The 12,199-nt window shown below is 43.9% G+C and overlaps 1 protein-coding gene across 1 annotated transcript in view; it reads right to left on the bottom strand.

Moving 5' to 3' along the window:
- pard6a (par-6 family cell polarity regulator alpha) overlaps positions 1 to 12,199 on the bottom strand; it is a 39,792-nt gene that overhangs the window by 26,965 nt on the left and 628 nt on the right. Inside the window, exon 2 of the mRNA XM_039000575.1 lies at positions 4,126 to 4,348. Coding sequence (XP_038856503.1) covers positions 4,126 to 4,348 — 223 coding nt within the window. The remainder of the gene's footprint in view (positions 1 to 4,125; positions 4,349 to 12,199) is intronic.

Here is a 12,199-nt window from a genome sequence, read left to right as displayed (position 1 = left end):
AGGGACGTGGTAGCTAGCTAGTAGAGAACGGCAAGGATGGGCTAGTGGACTCACTGGGCTGACAGATACCATAGGTGTTTTGTGCTGGGATTATGTACGGGTGAGGATGGAAGCGAGCGTTGGATCCCTTCTGTATGGAATCCCATTAGCCAGCCTGTCAATGGCCACTCTGTGAGATGAGCTCATGCTAAAAGCCCCATCAATCTCATCAGTGTTTCGGTGAACCAGCAGCACTCTGTGACATTAATGCCCCATAGAGGGGCAGTGGAGAAGGGAGGATCTGATCAGAGACTTTAAAATGGCTCCACCAGCACAATGTGTCCATCATGCCAGTAATGTGTCAATGGACCAAAGCTCTGTCATATAGCAGCCTCTGGGGGAGGTTAGATAAGAGTCAATCTCTGGACAGCAGCTTATTGGGCCTTCAATAGCCAGATGGGCCAGTTGTGCTGGTCAGAGTGGTTGACCAGTTTCCTAGGCGTGGTCCTAGACTAGTATCACCACTACCTACGGTCTGTTAGTATCACTACAACCTTTACATTAAGCTGACAACAGACAGGGACTCCACCCCCATGTTGACTCTCACCATCTGATATGATTGCCCATAGTCCTCTGAGGTTATTATTCAAATATGTCATGTGTCTGTACTGTATGGCAAGGATGAATAGTCTCTCTGTATAGATGGTCTCTCCAGAGATCAAAGGGAGATGAGAAATAGAATACAAAGAGAGAAAAGCAAGCAAGTAAGGTTCAGCGAAATGTGGTTGACTGAATAACGACCGTGTAAAGCAGTTCAAGTGAATGAAGAGCACTGCTCTAATGATTTTCTACTTATTTGCTCTCACAACAAAACTTGTGAGCGAAAAAGCCATTACTGTGGAAAAATGACATTCCTTCCATGGAGAAGATGAAGCTGTAATCAGGTAGCGCCAGGCCCTGCACGGGTATGTCTGTAACAGCGATAAGCCCTCTCTGGAAATGTGCATTTCTGTTCCCCTCAAAACATGGTTTTATCAAATAGATCCTTTGAGAAAGCTATGCTAGAGAAAGGGAGGGAGAAAGAGAACGAGAGAGAGAGAGAGAACGAGACAGAGAGAGAGAGAGAATGAGAGAAATGAGAGTGAAAGAAGAGAGAAAGAGAGGGAGAGAGCTGAGATTGAGGACCAGGGGCTAATCTGCCTTCTTATTCTCCTTTAAATAGAAATACAGGCATAACTCATGAAGATTTCACTAGCTGCATAGTATAATCTTAAAAAGAAGAAAAAACACTAGCACATGCAGTAGTATTGCAGAGGGGTACCAAATAAAATGAAACTAAATGAAACTGCATTTTGATGAGGGAACAAACATATTTCCTGTTACCATACGGTTAGTAAGTGGAACTATAGCCAGACATGTAGCCCGTTGAAAGGCTGACAGGTGTTCAGCTATTCAGGACACTAAAGAGCATCCCCCATGAGAACAGGAAGTAGCTATGTTGTCAGTCGGTGGCAGCAGAACAGAAAAACTCCTGCTGAGTGAACAAATAGAGCTCAAAGATTCTGATTGCTTTTGTCTCCTGAGCCATTCAAATTAATGATCAGAGTTTTGTCTGTAAAGCAAGGAGGCTTTTTCCAGCTAATGAGTAATTAGCAGGTGTGCTGGATCTCCTGGAGCATACAGGGATGATGGCTTCCTGTTTATACACAGATAAACATTCACTGTGCAAGCTATGGCTTTGTTATTCAACTAGGCCTTTCTTCCACATATATACTGCAGATGCTGTAGATGAGAACAGGTAGCAAACACTGAGATGGATTGGAAAAATATATCCCTATAGCAGTCTCTTTCTCTCCTGCTCATTCTATTTCTGTTTCCATTTCTCACTTTTCATCTCCATCTTTGGGTTTCTCTCTTGAAGCCTTCTTCTAGGACCACAGGGCCGACTAGATCTCATTAGCTACATTCCTCGCTCCCCTGGTCTGTGCTGAACGTAAGGCTCCCTCTGAGCTTCCCTCCCCCAGCCGCCAACCCTCAAAGCCGTACCTCTCAGTGCACCTCACAAATGGCATTTCAATTGCTCTTCCTGAAATGTACTATTCTAGAATGCCACTCTAAGCATCCATGTCATCTTTGTCCATCCAGTGTTATTGCTCCTAACCACACCCGTGTTGAACTCATCTCAGGCCCCAGCAGGGAGGTTTCTGTGCTCCCCACAATGACAGGCAGAGCAGGGCCCTGGCCCTGGTGCTGAAGCAGCAGGAATCACTCCCACAGAGAGCCATGGACAGAGAGGCAAAGCTGCACAGCCTATCTCTCTTCTGACTGACACATAGCACACTAAGCCATGAGAGCTTCAGCGACCACACAGAGGGGGGTTGAACTACAGGGCACTACAGGAATCTCCTCTCTACCCACAGCTGAGCACCTCCCAAAGACGGTTAACTAGAATATCCATCTATACCCACTGGCCTGTATAACATTGTGAGCCTGATGGATAATTATATAAAGTGGTAATTGAGTCATGGATTCTATCCTGTAGCAATCACAAAGCAGCTGGACTTGGCTAATAAAGAAGGATAATAATGAGAATTTCATTAAGCTCTTTTTTTTTGTTACAAAATAAAGCAGAGCTGATTATGGAACAGGATGGTCCTCTAAAACTGGGAACAATAGGAGCCATTCTCCAGATTAACATTTCCAAATGATTTATGCAAACAAACAAAACAATAAAACAACATCACATAGAAAGATTGGACTATAAACAATAGGGGAGCGACTTTTAAGAGCATTAATGGGCGATTTCCAGAATGCAGAATTGGTTTTGATCAAACTCACTGACCGTGATGGGGCATTAGGAATGGAGGGGTATAGATGGAGATAAAGAGCTAGAAACAGAGCATGGTGGGGAAGAGAGGGGAGCATCTGAGGTATAGTGTGTTTCAGGGCAGGCTGGGTGAGATAAGGGTGAGGAGTCAGCCCCAGGCCCAACTCTAGCCCCAACTGCATCCTCAGCTCCAGCCCCAGCTCCATCCCTAGCTTCAGGCCCAGCTCCATCCCCAGCTCCATCCCTAGCTTCAGCCCCAGCTCCATCCCCAGCTCCATCCCTAGCTTCAGCCCCAGCTCCATCCCCAGCTCCATCCCTAGCTTCAGCCCCAGCTCCATCCCCAGCTCCATCCCTAGCTTCAGCCCCAGCTCCAGCTCCATCCCTAGCTTCAGCCCCAGCTCCAGCTCCAGCCCCAGCTCCATCCCTAGCTTCAGCCCCAGCTTCATCCCCAGCTCCAGCTTCATCCCCAGCTCCATCCCCAGCTCTAGCCCCAGCTCCAGCCCCAGCCCCAGCTCCAGCCCCAGCTCCAGCCCCAGCTCCAGCTCCATCCCCAGCTCTAGTCCCAGCTCCAGCTTCATCCCCAGCTCCAGCTTCATCCCCAGCTCCAGCTCCATCCCCAGCTCCAGCTCCAGCCCCAACTCCCTCCCCAACTGCAGCCCCAGCTCCAGCTCCAGCCTTAGCCCCATCCCCAGCTCCAGCCTTAGCCCCAGCTCCATCTCCTCTCAGCACAGCACTCTGCCTTTGCATTCCTGAGGGCTGGCACAGCACCAGACAGCCCCACCCACTGAGGCAGGCCAGACTGGCAACAATGAGCAGAGCCCCAGACACTCATCCACTCACAATACAAACAACAACGTCATCACCATTGCCACACTGACTGACTCTCATACTTCCATCATCAGTCACAGTAAGAAATGCAGCTATCAACAGCAGAACCCTTTCTGCTAACAATTAGACTACTTTATAAGACATAACACAGTATTTAATCATGAACACACACTACACACTGTACTACGCTATAATTTTCTGCCATGTTTGACAACTGATTTAAAAACACATCAACAGCGCCGATAACAAACAAGCATCAACAGTAGCACTGGCAAATAACTCACTTCAACACAACAGTCAACAGCCATTGGAACAAAAACACAGTGACTCCAATTGCAATAAGGTCAACATCAATAGCAGAGAGCTTTAACCAACAATGTAAGCTAACAATGAGGTTTCCCCTATAAATAACTCTCCTCTCCCACCCCATCCCTCTCTCCCTTCCCTTCCCTTCCTCCCCTCCCATTTCTCTCTCCATGCCACAGCCTCACCTCTCTTCTGGATGATGATCCTGAGTAGTGGATTGGCTGAGGACAGGGCCTTGTAGAAGTTGTCATCGTTGTTGATTGGCAGCAGGTCACCATAGATGTCCGCATATCCCAGCAGCACCTCCACACCGGGGATGCGGTGAACAGTCTGCAGCAGTCGGTAGAACTCCTGAAAGCCACCGGTGCCGCTCTTCTTCAGAGCGAAACGTCTGTACTCCGCCTCAAACTAGAACACAAAGGTCAGAGAAGATTGTGTCATGAAACCAATAAAGCAAACTCATAAGGATTGGTGCAGCAACAAACCCCAGACAATTGATCCAGACTCCAATAAAAGCCTCGGCCATGACATTGCCCTTCACTAAACTATTTAAAATTCCCCTCTATTGCTTTTCATGAATGCATTCTGGTCCTCATAACATAACATAACCTAGGTATTAATTTGACTAGACACAGAACTAAACCTAGAAACATAGTCCAGTATGTAACAACTAGGACCATGTTCTGAGATGTCTCACTAGGTGCGACACGGTGGAGTGTGGGTCATTGTGAGGTAGCTGTGTAGCACAGATACATAAAGATCATTTAGGGGACAACACAAGCTGTGAGATATGCTTGTCTGTCTGGAGCTGCTGCCCTACAAGGCCAGTGAATTTATCTCTGAGGTGCGTATCACATGGAAACACACACAGAAGGTTGTGTCACTCCTCTCACATAATGTGCTATCCCATCCTTGTCTGGGGCCACAGACTTCCTCAATCACAAAGACAGGGAGACAGATAGAAAACAGATTGGCAGACAGACAGATTACAGAGGGAAGGAAAAACAGGCAGGCAAGCAGAAAGAGGACGGGAAAACAGAGCTAGACAGTCTGGAGTGGACTGAAGAGTACTGGATGGTGCACCACCAGTTTAAGTTCATTGGGTGTTTTCATAATAGCATGATTGACTGGTTTGTGTGTCCAACCGTATTTACAGACTGAAACAAATAATGAGTACTTTATGAGTGATTGTAGGTCCTCACAGAAAATGAGTGGTCCAGGGACTAATCCCCTTTTCCTCTCACCACTCTACCTCTGGGGTTTACTATTGAAGAATAATAATATATTGCATGCTTTACTGGACAGAAAGGGTGACTGATTATGCCATTTCCACCCATTCAACTATAACACAGCTTCTGAGCTTCAGTCTATTTCACAAAGATCAGAGCAGAGCTGCAGGGGAAATCACCATATTTATAATGACCATCAGAGATACAATGCACACTCTCATCTCAACTCTCAACACATCATCTCTGTTTGCTCTTTATCTCCCCTCCTCTGATGGTGGTATCTATGGGGACATGGAGTTCTCATTTTGTAACAATATCAAGGAATGCACTCTGGAGAACGAAGTCAAGCATTATAGCTTCAATTCCTTAGTTCTCTTCATACTTTAATGAGCCATTTGGGTGGATACAGTAAACTATGTACGGGCTGGATGGCTTCTATCAATTATGATTAAATCAACTCTGCCTAAATATCACCTTCATTCCAAGTAATCAAGTGAAAGAGTATTTGAGTGTGAGAATATAGAAGGTGACGGTAAATGTGTAAGAAAACAAATCAATGAGTGAGTGAGTGCTGGACAAGTTAGTGTAGAAGATTCTACTGTATTCCCAACCATCCTGGGGCTCCAATGAGCAAAACATCTTTGCTGAGTCAAGAAAGTCCGTACTAGTTCGCCGAAGCCAGCCCTCTGGAGAACCGTGTAAAAGGCTGTAGAACAGGGGAGCTAACGATGGGCCTATTTGTCTTCAAACCATTTTAAGATGCAGTGCTGCAGCTGAGGCACATAATTGAAATACTAACAGAATTAGAAAGAATCCACTGTCAACAAGTTGTTAAAAATCACTGCTGAGGAGAGCCAGACAGACAGTGAGGCAGTTAGTTGCACATTACACATTACACTGCAGAGATATTACCTGTATAGATTTCCATATTAGTGTTTAACACCACAATCAGTAGCATATTGTTTGAATTTGATAAACACACATGAACTGTGCATTCAGACTAGAGGTCGAACCGATTATGATTTTTCAACGCCGATACCGATTATTGGAGGACCAAAAAAAGCCGATACCGATTAATCAACCGATTATTATATATATATTTGTAATAATGACAATTACAACAATACTGAATAAACACTTATTTTAACTTAATATAATACATCAATAAAATCAATTTAGTCTCAAATAAATAATGAAACATGTTCAATTTGGTTTAAATAATGCAAAAACAAAGTGTTGGAGAAGAAAGTAAAAGTGCAATATGTGCCATGTAAAAAAGCTAATGTTTAAGTTCCTTGCTCAGAACATATGAAAGCTGGTGGTTCCTTTTAACATGAGTCTTCAATATTCCCAGGTAAGAAGTTTTAGGTTGTAGTTATTATAGGACTATTTCTCTCTATACCATTTGTATTTCATATACCTTTGACTATTGGATGTTCTAATAGGTACTTTAGTATTGCCAGCCTTATCTCCGGAGTTGATAGGCATGAAGTCATAAACAGCGCAATGCTTGAAGCACAGCGAAGAGCTGCTGGCAAATGCAGGAAAGTGCTGTTTGAATGAATGCTTACGAGCCAGCTGCTGCCTACCACCGCTCAGTCAGATTGCTCTATCAAATCATAGACTTAATTATAACATAATAACACACAGAAATACGAGCCTTAGGTCATTAATATGGTCAAATCCAGAAACTATCATTTCGAAAACAAAACATTTATTCTTTCAGTGAAATACGGAACCGTTCCGTATTTTATCTAACGGATGGCATCCCTAGGTCTAAATATTGCTGTTACATTGTACAACCTTCAATGTTATGTCATAATTATGTACAATTCTGGCAAATTAATTACGGTCTTTGTTAGGAAGAAATGGTCTTCACACAGTTCGCAACGAGCCAGGCGACCCAAACTGCTGCATATACCCTGACTCTGCTTGCACAGAACGCAAAAGAAGTGACACAATTTCCCTAGTTAAAAGAAATTCATGTTAGCAGGCAATATTAACTAAATATGCAGGTTTAAAAATATATACTTGTGAATTGATTTTAAGAAAGGCGTTGATGTTTATGGTTAGGTACACGTTGGTGCAATGACAGTGCTTTTTTCGTGAATGCGCTTGTTAAATCACCCGTTTGGCGAAGTAGGCTGTGATTCAATGATAAATTAACAGGCACCGCATCGATTATATGCAACGCAGGACAAGCTAGATAAACTAGTAATAACATCAACCATGTGTAGTTAATTAGTGATTATGTTAAGATTGATTGTTTTTATAAGATAAATGTAATGCTCGGTCCTCCTTTCCTGCAGTCCACCTTACCTTGGCTCCTTGCTGCACTTGCATAACAGGTAGTCAGCCTGCCACGCAGTCTCCTCGTGGAGTGCAATGTAATCGGCCATAATCGGTGTCCAAAAATGCAGATTACTGATTGTTATGAAAACTTGAAATCGGCCCTAATTACTCGACCATTCTGCTTAATCGGTCGACCTCTAATTCAGACCATACTAGATTGTTAAAGGTCCAATGCAGCTGTTTTTATCTCAATATCAAATCATTTCCGGGTAACAATTAAGTACCTTACTGTGATTGTTTTCAATTAAAATGGTCAAATATAAACAAAAATAGCTTCTTAGCGAAGAGCAATTTCTCAAGCAAGAATTTTGCTAGGACTGTCTTCGTGTGGTCTGAGTGGGGAGGGGGAGGAGAAAACTAGCTGTTTTGGGCAGAGCGGTTTGGAACTCTTTCTTATTAGTCTATTAACTAATTTACCAGGCAGGCCAAAACTCCATCCCTCCAAAACAAGCTGAAATTTCAGGCGGTCTTTTCAAACAGCTCTTACACTAAAAGGGCATTATTATAATTTTCACAATTTCACAGTATTATTCCAGCTTATAGTGTGGAAATATACATAAAACACAGGTAAATCATGTTTTTAACTGCCCTGGGCCTTTAAAGATTTTGACATCAAATCAAATGTTATTTGTCACATGCGCCGAATACAACAGGTGGTGAGCGAAATGCTTACTTACAAGCCTTTAACCAACAATGTAGTTTTAAGAAAAATAAGTGTTCAGTAAAAAATAGATAAGTCAATTTTTTAAATAAAATAACTAATAATTAAAGAGCAGCAGTAAAATAACAGTAGCGAGGCTATATACAGGGGGTACTGGTACAAAGTCAACGTGTGGGGGCACAGGTTAGTCGAGGTAATTGATGTAAAACGTACATGTAGGTAGAGTTAAAGTGACTATAAATAGATAATAAACAGAGACTAGCAGCAGCGTAAAAGGGGGGGGGGGGGACAATGCAAAAGGTCAGGGTAGCCATTTGATTAGCTGATCAGGAGTCTTATGGCTTGGGGATAGAAGCTGTTAAGAAGCCTTTTGGACCTTGACTTGGTGCTCCGATACCGCTTGCCGTGCAGTAGCAGAGAGAACAGTCTATGACTAGGGTTGCTGGAGTCTTTGACAATTTTTAGGGCCTTTCTCTGACACCGCCTAGTATAGAGGTCCTGGATGGCAGAAAGCTTGGCCCCAGTGATGTACAGGGCCGTACGCACTACCCTCTGTACTGCCTTGCGGTCGGAGGCCGAGCAATTGCCGTACCAGGCAGTGATACAACCAGTCAGGATGCTCTCGATGGTGCAGCTGTAGAACCTTTTTGAGGATCTGAGGACACATGCCAAATATTTTCAGTCTCCTGAGGGGGAATAGGCTTTGTCATGCCCTCTTCATGACTGTCTTGGTGTGATTGGACCATGATAGTTTGTTGGTGATGTGGACACCAAGGAACTTGAAGCTCTCAACCTGCTCCACTACAGCCCCGTCGATGAGAATGGGGGCGTGCTCGGTCCTCCTTTCCTGTAGTCCACAATCATCTCCTTTGTCGGTGATCAGGCTTACCATTGTTGTGTCATCGGCAAACTTAATGATGGTGTTGGAGTCGTGCCTGGCCAAGTAGTCATGAGTGAACAGGGAGTACAGGAGGGGACTGAGCACGCACCCCTCAGGGGCCCCTGGGTTGAGGATCAGCATAACGGATGTGTTGTTACCTACCCTTACCACCTGGGGTCAGCCCGTCAGGAAGTCCAGGATCCAGTTGCAGAAGGAGGTGTTTAGTCCCAGGGTCCTTAGCTTAGTGATGAGCTTAGAAGGCACTATGGTGTTGACTGCTGAGCTGTAGTCAATGAATAGCATTCTCACATAGGTGTTCCTTTTGTCCAGGTGGGAAAGGGCAGTGTGTAGTGCAATAGAGATTACATCATCTGTGGGGCGGTATGCAAATTTGGGTGGGTCAAGGGTGTCTGGGATAATGGTGTTGATGTGAGCCATGACCAGCCTTTCAAAGCACTTCATGGCTACAGACGCGAGGGCTACAGGTCGGTAGTCATTTAGGCAGGTTACCTTAGTGTTCTTGGGCACAAGGTCTTACTCACATCGGCTATGGAGAGCGTGATCACACAGTCATCCAAAACAGCTGATGCTCTAATGCATGCTTCAGTGTTGCTTGCCTCGAAGCGAGCATAGAAGTCATTCAGCTCGTCTGGTAGGCTCTTGTCACTGGGCAGCTTGTGGCTGTGCTTCCCTTTGTAGTCTGTAATAGTTTGCAAGCCCTGCCACATCCGACGAGCGTCGGAGCCGATGTAGTACGATTCAAACTTAGTCCTGTATTGACACTTTGCCTGTTTGATCGTTCCCCGGAAGGCATAGCAGGATTTCTTATAAGCTTCCGGGTTAGAGTCTCAATCCTTGAAAGCGGCAGCTCTACCCTTTAGCAGTGTGGATGTTGCCTGTAATCCATGGCTTCTGGTTGGGGTATGTACGTACAGTCACTGTGGGGACAACATCATTGATGCACTTATTGATGAAGACAATGACTGATGTGGTGTACTCCTCAATGCTATCAGAAGAATCCCGGAACATATTCCAGTCTGTGCTAGCAAAACAGTCCTGTAGCTTAGCATCTGCGTCATTTGACCACTTCTTTATTGGCCGAGTCACTGGTGCTTCCTGCTTTAGTTTTTGCTTGTAAGCAGGAATCAGGAGGATAGAATAATGGTCAGATTTGCAAAATGGAGGGTGAGGGAGAGCTTTGTACGTGTCTCTGTGTGTGGAGTAAAGGTGGTCTAGAGTTTTTTTCCCTCTGGTTGCACATTTAACATTCTGGTAGAAATGAGGTAAAACGGATTTAAGTAACCATGCATTAAAGTCCCTGGCCACTATGAGCACCGCCTCTGGATGAGCGTTTTCCTGTTTGCTTATGGCCAGATACAGCTCATTGATTGCGGTCTTAGTGCCAGCATCGGTTTGTGGTGGTAAATAGACAGCTACGAAGAATATAGATGAAAGCTCTCTTGGTAAATAGTGTGGTCTACAGCTTATCATGACATACTCTACCTCAGGTGAGCAAAACCTCGAGACTTCCTTAATATTAGATTTTGTGCACCAGCTGTTGTTTAAAAATATACACAGACTGCCACCCCTTGTCTTACCAGAGACGGTTGTTCTATCTTGCTGATGCAGGGTAAAACACTGCCAGCTGTATGTTATTCATGTCGTCGTTCAGCCACGACTCGGTGAAACATAAGATATTACAGTTTTTAATGTCCCGTTGGTAGGATATACGTGATCGTAGTTCTTCTATGTTGTTATCCAATGATTGTACGTTGGCTAATAGGACTGATGGTAAAGGCAGATTACCCACTCGCCGTTGGATCCTTACAAGGCACCCCAACCTATGTCCCTGATATCTCCGTCTTTTTCTCCAGCGAATGACGGAGATGAGGGCCTTGATGGGTGTCTGAAGTAAATCCTTTTCGTCCGACTCGTTAAATAAAACATCTTCTTCCAGTACGAGGTGAGTAATAGCTGTCCTGATATCTAGAAGCTATTTTCGGTCATAAGAGACAGTGGCAGAAACATTATGTACAAAATAAGTTACAGATAACACGAAAAAACACACACAATAGCACAATTGGTTAGGAGACCGTGAAACAGCAGCCATCTCCACCGCCGCCATTGTATAGGATCTGAGTCGTGAACAACAATAGTGAACAACAATAGTACATTTGAAAAAGTGATTATCAGAGGTATGAACCCTATTTTTCTTTACATAAACTCAGTTACCAATTTTGCTTTGTCTGAGAAAGAACTGCATGGAGGCATGAGGTTTTACTTTTCACACTAGCTCATTCTTGTCTTGAAATGAAAACATGCAGTCTAAAGGAAAACTACAACCACTATTGAATTTGAGCTCTTGTGACAGCTATAATTAGATATTATTTCGCAACAACTTTATTCCTATTGAATTCCTAACTCTTTGAGTACTCTTTATCTTCGGGGGATCCATGGAGCCATTGCAAGTTGTACATTTGCAAAAACATGTGTTGCCAGGACAGACAATGTGTGAAAGAAGTATTGTCCTCACTAATATTTTAATAATAAAGGACACCTTAACCAATATATCAGAGTATAATTGACAGAAGGTCAATTGGTTTTAAGGTGATACACTGATGAAGATGATAATGATGATAAATGATAATAAATATATAATTTATTATCTTCAATGTTTTTTTACAGTTAGGCTATGGTATTGTATTGGCTACTATGGCCTATGGTCTATTCAATTACATTGGGGTTCCCGAGTGGCGCAGCGGTCTAAGACACTGCATCTCAGTGCTAGAGGCATCATTACAGACCCTGGTTTGATTCCAGGCTGTATCATAACCGGCCGTGATTGGGAGTCCCATAGGGCAGAGCACAATTGGCTATCTGGGGTTGGCTGTCATTGTAAATACGAATTTGTTCTTAACTGACTTGCCTAGTTAAATCATTTATGCCATATGGTTTGTAGGTTTCATGCATAGCCTAATTAACTAGCCAGGCCCTATATTCTAATTAACCACGTACAGTTACGCTCAATTCTGCACCAGAGCAGCGCGCTACAATGCATAACAGAAATGACAGAGCAGAGAGCGACTATGTAAACTGTCATAGCCTCCTAGCCTGCTACACATGGATAGCATGCGAAC

The sequence above is a fragment of the Salvelinus namaycush genome, chromosome 9 (genome assembly GCF_016432855.1).
Source record: "Salvelinus namaycush isolate Seneca chromosome 9, SaNama_1.0, whole genome shotgun sequence".
Lineage (NCBI taxonomy): Eukaryota > Metazoa > Chordata > Actinopteri > Salmoniformes > Salmonidae > Salvelinus > Salvelinus namaycush.
This window is presented reverse-complemented; position numbering and strand designations above follow the sequence as displayed.